Raw genomic sequence first — 14,277 nt, forward strand, 5'->3', positions numbered from 1 at the left:
TCCCCAGCCATAGTGCTTGGGGTACCATAAGGTTGGCACAAGATGGTTACATAAACAGCTTACTAATCTGCACAAGCAACAGCGCATGGAGGTTGCGACTCAACTCCTGGAACATTATGAAGAAGATCCAAGTGTTTTGGAGCAGATTTTCGCCAGAGATGAGACATGCATTCAACACTGCGAGCTGGGAAGCAAGAGACAAAAGCATGCAGTGGAAACACCCGTCTTGTCCAGTAAAGTAGACATTCAAACAACAGCCCTCCACCTGGAAAATCCTGATGACTTTCTTTTGGGACATTTTCAGGAAGACCAACAATCAGTGACCAGTGCAGCATATTGTGCTCTGCTTTGACAGAAACTGAAACCTGCCATTTGCCACAAAAGAACAGGAATGCTGTCAAAAAGAGTCTTGTTGTTTGACAACAGAAGAGATTACAATTGTAAAAGAGAAAGGCAAAGACAAAGTCTCAGTCCTGGAGACCTCGACCAACTGGTTGCCTACCTGCTTCTGGGTTTTTGATTAGTGGAGTCTGTGCTGGCTGTCCAATCTGATGAGAGAATCCTCCTTTATCTGAGATCTTTCCATATGCAGGGGTTTAGCCTGGAAGTAGAGCAGTGGCACAAAATGCCACATCCAGATACCAAGAAGAGAAACAGAAGAGATGAGGGTTGGTAATGGTTTTAAAATATTGTGAAGATTCTGTATAAATGTCTAACAAACAAAGATGTAGTGTGCACTACTAATCGGCAGCTCTAGGCAGGGTATTCCAGACAAAGGCTCTGAGTCTTCAGCCTGATTTAAAAGTCGAGACTGAAGGGGCTCCTCTTATAGTAACCAGCAGATCAGTCCACAGCTTTGGGGCCCTGTATGTAAAGGCTCGACTTCCCACTGTTATTTTATTAATCCTTGGAATCTTAAGCTGACTGCCATCTTGAGATCTCAATGTGTGCTCAGGTTTGAAAGTAATGCGGTGTTCAGATAAGTAAGATAAGCTCTGATACCTAAGCAGGGTTTTGGCCATTTAAGAATTTGTAAGTTAAAATGAGGACGTTGAAACCCTAAGCTTATGAAAATATAAATTTATGTTTCAGGCTGAGCCAGAATGAAAACGAGCTGATGGTAATTGAGTCCATATCCTCAGATGGAACAACGGTGAATCTGACCAACCCCCTCATGTATACACATTTAGGAGTTTCTGTCAGAACACCAGACGGACAACACTTTGAAGCGAGAGCAGAAGTTGGACTTTTAACTCGTAACGTTGTCATCCGAGGCTCCGAAAATGTTGAGTGGGAAGACAACATGCCAGCCTGTCCTGATGGATTTGATCCTGGTATGTATTTTACTGTGTACTTTATATTCTGCTATTAAGATTATCAGCTATTTGTCTTTGATTTTTATTAGTAACGTTAACATTGTAATCCTACAGTACATGTTCAGACTATGACTACTAAAGTTAGGGAAAGAGACTCTGGTCTCAGCGCTGATGTACCACAAGTTAGCGTCAACCATCGCTCCATTCATTTGCTAACCCAGCGTTGTAGCAGTTATCATAGTCATACTACAGTCACATGTCCAGAAACCTGTAAAATCGTTAGTTACATGTTCGACCAGTCATGTGCACCATGATAAACGAGAATTAGCCGTACAGAAATTCATTTCTTGCAGGAAGTCAATGATTGTTCTCGCACTACTGAGCCACGATTGGCAATCCAGGGAACAATTCCCTCTTTATGAACGACTGTTTTCACGGAGTTATACAAAGCAACTCACAATCACCACCAAACTGATTCAGTGGAGCTCAACAGGAGTGCTGTAGCACATGCGTCATGATGTTAGTTGTCTTTGATTTCACAGATAGATCTGATTCATGACTCTTGTTCACTTCACTTATAATTATTATGAGGTCTGGAATGAATCATTACCAGTGAATGAGAAGAAGAGAAGAATACATTTATATTACCTACCAGTTGTTTTTTTTATACAATTTGTTACTAGATATTTTTTTTAACTATATTAAGTTTATATCCCTTATTACAGTGAACAAATGAGTCACACAAAATTAAAACTTATCAAATTATTATTTGTTATTTTTAACAATTATTTGCCTTCAAATTTACTTCAACAGACACACTTTTTTATGGCTCATTGAATACACTGGCATGATTTTTCAAGTTCAAACCAAATCCTTACTTGAGAACAAGTTTAGCGATTCTCATTCATTTGGTTTGCAAATTGAATCATAACCTAAGAATGGGTTTCACGATTCTGGTACAATTGATTAGCAAACTGAATCATTAAATGAGAACAAGTCTCCTGATTCTCATTCATTTGATTTGCAAACTGAATTGTTTCTTGAGAATGAGTCTCACAATTCTCATTGATGTGGTTTGTCAACTGAATCATTACCTGAGAACGAGACTCAAGGTTCTTGCTCATTTGATGTGTGAACTAATCATTACCCAAGAATGACTTGTACAATTCTCATTCACTTACAATTCTCTGTCGCATTGTCTTATTTTAATCAGGAATTTTAATTGTGTTGTCCTACTTTGTGTACTGAAAGAGGACAATGTCATATGAATTAACAGCATGGTAAATATATTATTTAATATGTATAATAATAATGTATGTGTTATTTAATTATATATTTGAAATGTGATCAGAATGGAATTCAGTCTTAACCATACTTTCCATATAAGCTCGCTTTGAGTCCTATTGCTAAATCAATTAAATCAAGAGATTTGAAAGAATCAAATCAGTAAAGTGAATCAAAATACTGTCACTTATACTGGGTGTACTGGGTTCAAGGCACCAAGCAACCCTGAATGGCAGAGCGGTCTGTCTTTGTGTGCACAAGTGCACAATTCAGCAGCGCCATTTAACCTGCATTGTATGCCTTTGGTTTGCGGTAGAGAAGTTCTCTACATAAGAAATTGAGTGTGACACGGGCAGAACCTTCAGTCCTGAGCAGCAGCACTAACTGCCTCCCTGCCACATCACTGATCTGATTTATTGGCTCAGTGTTTAAACCGTAATCTCTAACTGGAACCCACCTTTGTACTTTACAGGTGAATTTGCTGTGCAGACCTGTTTTCAGGGAAGATACGGTGACCAAGTTGGCAGTGACCAGTTTGGTGGGTGCATCATGTTCAGCACACCTCAGCCTAATCAGATCTCAGCCATTGGCCGAATTGAATATGTGGAAGTAAGTCAGCTGTTCTGCCACTTTAGGGGTCATTTTCAATGATAGGCTTTTAGGGGTTTGGTTTCTGAAAATTGATGATGTCACTCACGGGACCCTCTATAAGCTGTTTCCACTTTCATTGTGTACTCTAAGATTGTGGATGGAAGCTCTGAAAGACTCTGTGTTCTTAATAGCTTGGATTGCTGGGATTTCTTAACTTTTTGGCCCTGGTTTTGTCTAGTGCTTTGGTTGACTTCCCAGTTTAGACCTTAGACCGAGGTTTCCTTGGTTTTGCTTTTCTCTACTGGTTAACGTTTTCCAGGTGACCTACAGTTTTATTAGTTTTCACAGAACATTCAGTAGCAATAATTGGTTTCTAATTAAGAAATTTGGTTGGAACACTAACCTCTACCACCACTGCGGCACTGCTGGACTGAACCCAAGGAACCATGAATTTCAAGATTTTTAAATCTTGTAAGGGCAGCGTCTCTAATGCTGATATTATTAACTCCACTTACCTCATCTCATTTTCTCAATCACTTTTCCTGATGAAGGTTGTGGTGACTGCAGGTCAGCCCAGACTTCCCAGGCCTCATCTACAGATTCTAGGTCCAGCTGGGGGAATTCCAAAGAGTTCCCAAACTAGCCGAGAGATGTCATTCCCCCCACCAAGTCAGGGAACTGCTGCAGGGTCTACACTCAATGGAACATGCGCAGATCATCTCCACAAGAAGCCATCCTATGGAAATCCCTATGACATGCTCAAAATACATTAATATGACAATAAAAATGGCCGCTCTAATAAAAAAATGTTCAGTAGGTGATCCATTCAAATAATTTCACATCTAAAACAAAATGTTCTTCCTCATCCTTGCAGGTATTTCATGCTGGACAAGCCTTCAGACTTGGGCGTTACCCCATAAACTGGCACCTCATGGGAGACCTTAAGTTCACCTCTTACGTCAGAGGCTGCAGCATTCACCAGACGTACAACAGAGCAGTCGCTATGTACAAGACCTCTAATCTCTTAGTCGAGAGAAACGTCATCTACGACATCATGGGAGGCGCGCTTATCTTTGAAGATGGCAGCGAGACAGGAAATGTCCTTCAGTACAACCTGGCAGTGTTTGTGATGCAGAGTACCAGTCTCTTAAATGATGATATCACACCGGCTGCCTTCTGGATAAGCAATCCCAACAACACAATTCGGCACAACGCAGTAGCTGGAGGAAGTCATATTGGCTTCTGGTATCGACTTCAAGACAGCGTCACTGGAGAACTGCATGACGCTAACATTTGTGAGAAGAATGAGATACTAGGACAGTTTTATAACAACTCTGTTCACTCTCAAGGCTGGTATGGATTGTGGATTTTTGAACAATATTACCCAATGCAGCAAGGGTACTGCAACTGGTATAACCCCCAGCCGGCTGTTTTTGACTCTCTGACGACTTGGAATTGTCTGAAAGGAGCCGAGTGGCTCAACGCCGGAGCGCTGCAGTTCAAGAATTTCCTGATGGTGAATAACGAACTTGCTGGAATTGAAATGAAACGACTTCAAACTAACTATGTTAGAGGCTGGGGTGAAGCGGGTGGTGCCATGATCATCAATTCCACTGTGATTGGTCATTTGGATGAACTCGGCCTTCTGCCCGGCAACTGCACTCAGAGGGGAATTGTACTTCCATTAGATGACGGACTGACCGTCGCAGGAATTAAATTTATCAACTTTGACCGCTCGAGCTGTGCTGCCATGGGCTTATCAGCGGTTGATTCAAGTTGTGGCTACACCAGCTGTGGAGGCTGGAGAGTTAAATTTAGTGGAGTTCAGTATTTTAATACCACCAACAAGGCCGGCTTCACAAGGGAGCATGAAGCAGCTCTGATGGACACTGACGGGTCTCTTTCAGGTAAGCATTTAGAGTTGTGTGTCTTCTTAGAGCCCTCGCCATTGGGTGTATCTCACTATCTGTGAGTGTTGGGATGACAGGGCATACAGAGCATCAGATCAGTGAGAAACACTTCACAGGTACGGCAGCGTGTCTGAATATACAGATGGGGACCCCTAAACATGTGACCCATTAACGTGCGTAGTTAAACCCCTACTGTAGCCCACTCATGGTCACCTAAACACTCAGCCTTCAAGATGAGCAGCCTCTCTGACACGTTAGAACAAGGGAGGTAAATGAAGTCACGGCAAGCCAGAGCTGGAACTTCTGGATAACAATTGTCTGAAATGGCTTCGTTAATGAGAGGTGGCTAAGTGGTGGCAGCAGCCATGGATGGTCTTTCACAGACTTCAATGATCACCTCAGCTGTGACTGCAGAATTCAACTGTCCATGGATACTGTGCTGCCATCTGTACAGATTATTACACGCTGCAATATTTTAGTTCTGATGTTTCACATTGAAGGCAAGTGTTGTAGGCAGCTCTAATAGACTGGTCCAAATCTATTGCTGTGAACTCACACTATGAACCATCTCAGTTTGCAGGTTGGCATGGTGGTGAACTGCCGGTGGCCTGCCGTGACCCCAGAGGCCCACAGAGAAGTCATTTATTATAATAAGAGAACTCTCAGCCTCCGCAGTGCAGATACTACTTCTGAACACTGTGAGTGGAGTGACGCCTGGCGATGTCAGCTGAGCTCTCCCTGTCTCCCTCAGCCTCTAGCGTATGGCCACTGCTTTTGGGCCACACGTTGTGGGTTCACCACAGTGCAAATCTGCAAACTGAGACAGTTCATGGTGCGGATCCACACCAATACACAAGTATTGGTCGAGTGGAGTGTAGTGACGACATCGCGCTGCGAAGGTGGTTACTGAGAGAGAGAAGGAGCTCAGCTGACGTCACCAGAAAGCGCTCCACTTGCAGTGTTCAGCAGCGGTATCTGTGTGAACTTGACAAGGAGTTCCTCTATTAGCTCACACTGTAAGGAGACCACTTCTGAATCAGGCATCGTGGGGCTCCAGAGGACTCCTGACAGTTCACAAACTGCAAACTGAGGTGCATCATGGGGCGAGTCCACAGTAATTCATGAACATAATGAATTAAACTGAGAGCATCGTCAGAAGACAGACAGGCATCTAAAAGGCCAGTAAGGTTGACAAAGTCCCAAGGACAAAATTCCACAGGAGTAGGAACAATCATGAGGAAAAACAAAATGCAAAAGTAAAAGATCCTAAATAAGGAATTCCAAGTAAGCCAACAATTAGGCTTGAAAATTGATAATGAAAAATGAATAGTTAAAAAAGTGAAATGTAGTGGACTGAAGATGGGACTTGTGGGTTTCGACTTGAGATGTTGCAGTGCAGGATGCCAGTTAAGTGGTGCAGACAGGAACAGTTGGTCAGGGAGTAACAGTCAGGATTGAACTAAACTGAGTCTCTGAACAGCTGAGAGCAAAAGTGGATTTTTTGGATTGCCATCTTGTCTTGGGTGGGTTCCTCACAGACCCAGGCTACTAGCATGGCCTCCAGACCCTCCAATGGAATTGACAAAGAGATGAATTTGCAGCTCTGGTTCAGAGTTTGGTCTCCTTTGTGTTAGCTGAAGAGGTGAGGTGAGGCACTTTTGAAGACATCTCTACAACTTTAAACCAATAAAACTATCTTCTATGTCATTTTCAGGACATGCTAATAACACGGTGATACCTTACAGCGCCCTGCTAGACCCTTCTCACTGTCAGCTTCAAGTGCCGGAGTGGAGCGCGGGCTACAGTGGCTCAGTCTGTGACTCCACCGTCTCCTTCCATCGCTTGAACATTTTGGCATATTGGTATTTATCAGGGCCAGTGCTCCTGTCCGACTCCTTTGGTACGGTAATATTTTTATTATTTCTTTAATGAACGAAGATATGTCAAAGTGTATCTGCAATGTGTTTTTCTTAAGTCTGTATTGCTGAATGTTTTAAAACCATTGGCTCTGAACATCCATATTGATGCTTGAAATGTTTAAATCAGGGTTTTTAAAATACTTTATCATGAGGGCCAGAATATTTAAATTGACGTCCAGGTTAAACCCAAATTTGTCAAAGACAACATGAACTATAACATCATGTGTCAAACTGTTCTAACTTTTTAACTCTAATGTTAACCCTATTGCCTAGCTGCATTTTTTTTACTTCTACAATGGGGTTTAAAACTGTGAAAAAAACAGACATATAAACTGTAAGAAATAAAACATTAAAAAAACAAAAAACAAAATGCCAAGCATGAATCGTTTAAAGACTGCTAAAAGTACAACATAGAAGAACACGACGGTTATGACTGGGTGTCCTAAAAGCACTTCCGAAAATCCCATTGAAAACCCTGGCTAGGGACAAAAAGAGCCTTGTACTGTCGACTTCTATACAATAAAAGATTTATTCTTCACCAAAAAAACAACCTAAAAACAAAAAAGCCGTAGACGCTGCCTAGAGCACAAAGATACAAAATAGAGTCACCTAAAACAATAAGGCAATCCAAAGTAAATAACGTCCCAAAGCAAGAATCCAAAAGAATAGTTAAAAGACCAAGCAAACAAGTCTCTGAAATCCAATAATTTACAATAAGAACAGAAGAAACTCAGCAAAACTGCGAAGCTCATACGAAATGAACCACCTTTGGATTTATAGGGCAGAGGACAGTTCTTGGCAGTGATTGGTCCCACCTCTTGGGGAACCACCCACAAATTACACAGAACATAACAAAGGAAGCTTATATACATTGATAAAACCAAAACTAAACAATGGTGCACATAAGCAACATAAATGAAAGAATCAAGAATAAACAAGAGGCACAAAACATGAACCCTGGCAGAGTTATAACAACAGTAAAGACTCCAATGCCACTGCAAAGAAGTACAGGCCAGGTTCTTCAAACAGGGACTGCAGCCAACGTTTTCCATCACCTGAGGACTGTGCCCTGTACGTGAGCTCATTGTGCTGCTGCCCGCAACTCCATTTACATTCAGTGACACGTCTGAAGAAAGGCACAGACCGTGACAGAGAACGTGCTGAAGTGTACGTGTTTGTGATGGCAGCTGTGTGTTCAGCGGTGTTAAAACTAGACTGACTGATTCGTAAGCACACCAATCGTATTATGGGATATCATCTACTGTTGAATTCTGCTCTGTACTTGTAATATTGCTATTGAACTATTATATCTTATTGAGGATGACTTGTGTTCTGTTCTGTGAATTGTATTGTATTGTATTGACCCCCTTTTTCTTTTTTGACACCCACTGCACGCCCAGCCTACCTGGAAAGGGGTCTCTCTTTGAACTGCCTTTCCTGAGGTTTCATCCATTTTTTGGGGGTTATTTGTCTTCTTAGAGAGTCAAGACCCCCCAGCAGGGCCTCTTAAAGCCCATTGTGGCACTTCTTGTGTGATTTTGGGCTATACAAAAATAAATTGAATTGTATTGTATGTAAAAAGTCAGTAGATAAAAAATGAACCAACATTCAAAAAGCTTAGAGTTTTCTGTGATTGTTTGCATATGTGGAATCGTTATTAAGTCGAGACCACTGTAACCTGAGACCCATCTGTGTATGTATTTGTGAATTCACTAAGAATTAAGTAGGTGATGTTTCAATTATTAGGGGCCTTCTGTCATCTATGAATTTGTTCAATGCCCAGAATGGTTGTCGGTAACTCAGCGTTACTTTAGGCAGGAGTTTGGGGTGAATGCTCAGTGCTGTGAATGTAGACTATTCATAATTGCACACCAGACGCTCACTCCAGAGAGTCACGATCAACACGCACATTCCAAAGTGTTTGTTGCATGTACTCAGTTTTTTTTTTAAAACAAAGAGTGCATTCAACCGACATCATAACATAACAAAGGAAACAAACCAAAGAAAATCGTATAAAAAATAAAATAAAAGTCTGACAGAAAGTGCTAATCCCATCGCAGTAGATTGACTATTGCACAGAATGAACTAGTTGATGAACATCTCCACGGGATCACCTACAATTGGTCTAGAATGCTGCTACACGGATCTTGACTAGATCATCTCAAAGATCTCACATCACTCCCATCCTGCTTTCTTTGCACTGGATTCCCATGAAACTGTTTGTTAAAACCTGCTTCTCACTTTTAATGCCCAACATGGTCAAACTTACTTGACTGAACTTCTGCAGCCTCATCTCACAGGCAGGTCTCTGACATCTTCTGGTCAGGGTTTGTCAGTAGAGTCCAATGGCAGTGTGGTTGACACCAGTGGTTCTGAACCTGCATCCCCTCGAGACCGACCCAGTTATACCTTTCTAAGTTCACCAACAACCCAAAGCCAGCAATTGAAGAATGAGGGGGGAATCATCCTTGGGTTTGTAAACGGGAACACTTAACACGCTTTGCTGTTGATCTGTTCGGTGGAACCAAGGTGGGTAGGAGTGCGGGGCTGTTTCATGTGTGCTTGAAACCCAAGAAGAGGCACTTGTGACCCAAAGACAGCAATCTGTGACCCACCCAGTGGTTGAGAAAAGCTGATTTACACCCCTCCAGCCAATGCTTACCATTGTATGTTGTGATCTTAGGTGTTGTGTGCACCTGCTCAGCCGTGTAAAGCCATGTCATGAAGGTCCCGATGCACATTTCTTATGCTGAAGCAGGTTGGAACTCTGTGGTGAGTGATGATCACTGAGAAAAGGCCCTATGTGCTCTACCACTTTGTGGCTCCTTGCATGGCAATGTGCCTGACCTAATGCACATTGTGATGGACAGTCGGCAGCTCACCCCAGCCGGGATGATAGATGGAGACTTTCCTGCAGCATAGCGGTCCCCCAGATTCCCACAGGGCACCCTGGGATCTGGAGTTTGGCTTCACAACCCTGCTGGGTACCATGGGTGCTGGCAGGAGATGCTGCAGGGAAACCGGGGAATTTTTACTGTCCACATAGCTTGGAAGTACTCCAAAGTCACGAAGACGGAAGTCCCATCTGACCCAGGACTATATAAAGTACTGTTGGGAACCAAGCAAGAGAGCTGGAGTTGGAAGGTGTAGGATGGAGCTTGCTGGGAGGTTTGGAGGTGATATAAAGAGAGAGAGAGAGACAAAGAATCGTGTTGATTATTATTGTGATTAGTGTTTCTTGCCTGTGTATTGGTGGCGGTGGTGCTTGAAGGGTACCATTTAAAGAAGAAATTAAAGAGCTTCTTAGTGTCTTAACCTATCTCCTGTGTCTGTTTGTTGGGAAAAAGGGGCAACAGTGCCACCTAGCGTCCATCTATTTACAACATGTTAACTATGAAACACCTGAAACCCCATCATATGTCCACACACTTTTATCCATAGATTGTATTTAGGAGAAAAAAATGTCAACCTTCTCATGTTCAGGAGGTGGAGTTGCTTTAGCTCTGCCTAAAACTGCACACATCACACGGATCAAAGCACCTGCTTGAAAATTGAGATGATGCTTGGGTGTCTGGGAAACACACCGCCAAACTCCGAGTGGTCACTTCCAATGTCGACACTATGAAAGTGGACCAGCACTCCTTGGGATTGGTTTAGGTGCTTGAGCTGATAATAAATTAAGTAATTATAAAGAAGTAAATAAATAAATACAAATCTAACTTGTGAGGTTGTTCAGACTGTGAGTAATAATGGTGATGAGAAGTTTACATGAACATGGAGAATGAAAAAGCATCTTTGGTGTCTTTTATGTTTTCCACGATTCTCAGATCTACAGCCGCACTCTCTTCTTGTTGTAATGGTGGCCCTTCTTTTGTATTTAAGGTACCAGTATAGTTTATGGCATGGCACTCATTCCTGATGGGCAAACCTTTAACTGGACCTTTCAGAATTTCCCCGTTTTAGGACCCACCAACACCTTGTTGTATGGGGCGACGTTCTCTGGATTTAAGGTAAGCTGACGATTGCAGAAGAAAGCTAACTTGAAAACTGTTTATTGGCAGGTGCTGTGTGCCTCCTCTTGGCATAAACAGAGTGAGCCGTACAGGAGACCCTCAGCATTACTTTCAGCATCAATGGATACCCCATCTGCCCAATTAGTCAGTCCACTGAATGGAGGGTCTTCACGATAGTTCAGATCAGGGTTTTAAGTAATCGGTCCTAATAAAAGTGACTGCATTTGAGTATTTCAGTTCTTAATTGTGAGTGACAGGGTGGCACAGTGGTTAGGGCTACAGCCTCCTGACCTGTGACAGAATAATAGGAGTTCAAAGAGTGAATGAATAAATGGATGCACGGGTCACAATTAAAAAAGTTGACCACAAATTCCATGGAGGCCTGAACTTGATACTTGACTGCTTTGTCTCCATACACATACAGATGCCAATCCACATTTTTATGTTTTCATTTTCATCGTAGGTGGTAAGGAGGTGCATTGCCAAGCCCTGCCTCTCAGCTGTCAGAGTTTTGGGTTTGAATTGCAGCCCTGGCATCACCCTAATTGGGTTCTCCTCACACATCCCATCGATATGCCTGTGAAACTAACTGACAACTTTAAATTGGTTTGTGTGTGTGTGTGAGTGTCCTGTGATGGACTGACACCCCAGCCAAAGTTGATTCCTGCCTTGTGCCCTGTGCTGTTAAGTACGGCTTCAGCTCCTCATAAGTCCATGCAAACCTGGGTGGGCTCTTTTGATGAAATGACTGCCCTTTAAGCAACGTCTGCTCTTTTATGTGCTTTACAGGAATCCAGTTTTGTCATCATCAGACACCAAAGTGCCCAGAATTATGAAGGCTATAACATCGTCGATAACAGGAATGGGCTGAGCCAGCCTTTGAACCAGAGCAGTATGAATGGAGACTGGTACTTTGACAACAACACATCCACCGTGGAATACATAAGTATGATTTTTATAACATATTGTGACGTGGGAAACATCTAGTCATTTTAAAGATACTCAGTTCTGTTTTAAGAATTCTAATCCCACAAGATAATAACGTAATGTCTCATACTGGGCACAAAGTCTAAGCACTCCTGTCACTGGCCAGAGTGAGAGCACCGCTGAGTAGTTCTGTCAAATCCATGTACCCTCAGTGTGTGTTAGCCCCCCAGTGAGTTAGCGGGTCTTGTAATGACCTGGCTGAGCTACAGGTGTGTGTACGGCGCCCCCTGCAGCACACAGCCATTACACTGCTGCATGCTTCCCTGCTAACAGCTTCCATGACCGTCAACAAGGGTCTTCCCAGCTCTTGTATGAGTGCTGCCACTAAAGTCACAGGTGCTGAAGTGAAACTGGGTCTAAATGTGACAATAAATGGTCGAGAAAACCCCTAAACTTACAAAGCAGGAAGTACAGAAGAACAAACTGGAGCATTAAAAACACAGTTGAGAGACGAATGCCACTGCAAAGAAGCAGTGGCCTTCAGGTTCTGCAGCCAGATGTTTACAGCATTGGAGAGCTGTGACCTGCGAGTGAGCTTATTAAACTGGTGCCCACACCTCCATTAACATTCAGTGACAAGTGTGAAGAAAGGAACAAAATGACTGAAAATAGAGACAAGTAGAGCTGGACTGGACTGGACTGTATTGTACCATACTGTGCCTCAGCGCTTGTGATGGCTGCCGTGCATTCATCTTCCGCTCCCATCACATAACACTTAGTGACTGGAGCTGAAGTGAAGCGTCCTCTACATTTGACAACCACAGGACTTCTTGATTCATTATTTTGTGCTGATTTGTAGGAGTTAATGTCTGCCAACAGCTCATACACTCTACAATGAGTACCCCTTCTGCTGGGTTGCTATTAATTTATCAATCCTGGACTCCCTTAATGAGTATTGAGTTGTCACCTGGACATCTGTCTATGTTTGTATTATATAGTGCCTTGGAGAGCTCTGTCTCTTGTTATCTGGGAGATCTCAAGATTAGCCTATTCCTTGTTGTTCATTACAGTTTCAGGAAATAAAAACCCATGGTACTGGTATGGCTCAAATTTGGATCCTTCGGAAAAGATCATGTATGTGTACTTCATAATTTATCAATGCTACTTCACAAGCTGTTACTCAGGAGGAGGAGGAGGAGGGAGGCGGAGGAGGAAGGAGGAGGAGGAGGAGGTGGCGAAGTGACGGCGGAGGAGGAGGTGTGGTGACGAACACAACAGCCCCACCCCCAAGAACGAGTGGAATTACGTAAGTGAAAAGTATGCAGATTTGATAAGTTAAAAGTGGGGGCACTGGTTGGCACTGCTGCCTCACAACTCCAGCATTCTGGGTTCAAATCCCCAATTCAGTCACTGGGCGTGTGAGGTTTGTCTTTGGGTTGGTTTTTCTCTGGCCACTCGAGTAACAGATGACTTCAAAGGTGATGGACTGGCGCCCTGTCCAATGTTGGATTTGCCTCTTGTGCTCATTGCTGCAGGGACTGGTTCTGTTCTCTTGTGGCCATGAACTGAATTAGGAAACCTTGAAAATGTTATAGTATGTCTGCATGGAGTTTCCTTTTTCTGCTTGTTTTTCACATTATCATTTTAATTGCTCACTCTGAACTGGCTGGCTTGAGTGAATTGGTCCCTTTGCGGATGACATTGTGATCTGTAGTGAGAGTAGACGGCAAGTTGAGATGAACCTCGAGAGGTGGAGGTATGCACTGGAGTCAGTGGGAGTGAGACACAGGGTACGTGTGCATGAATGAGAGGGAAAGCGGTGGAAGGGTGTGACTACAAGGAGCAGAGGTGGTGAATGCTGACAAATTGAAATACTGGAGTTCAACAGAGTGTGGCAGAGAGGTGAAGAAGAGAGAGAGTGCAGGCAGGGTGGGCTGGGTAGAGAAGAATGTCAAGGGTTAATTTGTGAGAGACGAGTAAGTAAAAAGAGTGAAAGTGAAGGCCTACAAAATGGTGGTGAGACCAGCTATGTTGTATGGTTTGGAGATGGTGGCACTGGCGGAAAGACAAGTGGCAGAGCTAGAAGTAACGAGGGTAGACAGGATCAGGAATGAGTATAATGGAGGCACAACACAGGTGTGACAGTTGGGTGACCAAGTGAGAGAGGCAAGATTGAGATGGTTTGGGTCCGTGAAGAGGGGATATGAGAGGTACATCGGGAAAAGAATGTTGAGGATGGAACTGCCAGGCAAGAGGAAGAGAGGAAGTCAAAGAGGAGGTTTATGGATGTGCTGAGAGAGGACATGAAGGTAGACAT

The 14,277-nt window shown here is 43.2% G+C and overlaps 1 protein-coding gene across 1 annotated transcript in view; it reads left to right on the forward strand.

The window, feature by feature from the left end:
• LOC120515531 (fibrocystin-L-like) overlaps positions 1-14,277 on the forward strand; it is a 146,851-nt gene that overhangs the window by 85,020 nt on the left and 47,554 nt on the right. Inside the window, 8 exon segments of the mRNA XM_039736592.1 lie at positions 1,093-1,334; positions 3,073-3,209; positions 4,066-5,098; positions 6,816-7,001; positions 10,903-11,030; positions 11,823-11,979; positions 13,031-13,163; positions 13,207-13,266. Coding sequence (XP_039592526.1) covers positions 1,093-1,334; positions 3,073-3,209; positions 4,066-5,098; positions 6,816-7,001; positions 10,903-11,030; positions 11,823-11,979; positions 13,031-13,163; positions 13,207-13,266 — 2,076 coding nt within the window.

This window comes from Polypterus senegalus, chromosome 15, assembly GCF_016835505.1.
Source record: "Polypterus senegalus isolate Bchr_013 chromosome 15, ASM1683550v1, whole genome shotgun sequence".
Taxonomy (NCBI): Eukaryota; Metazoa; Chordata; class Cladistia; order Polypteriformes; family Polypteridae; genus Polypterus; species Polypterus senegalus.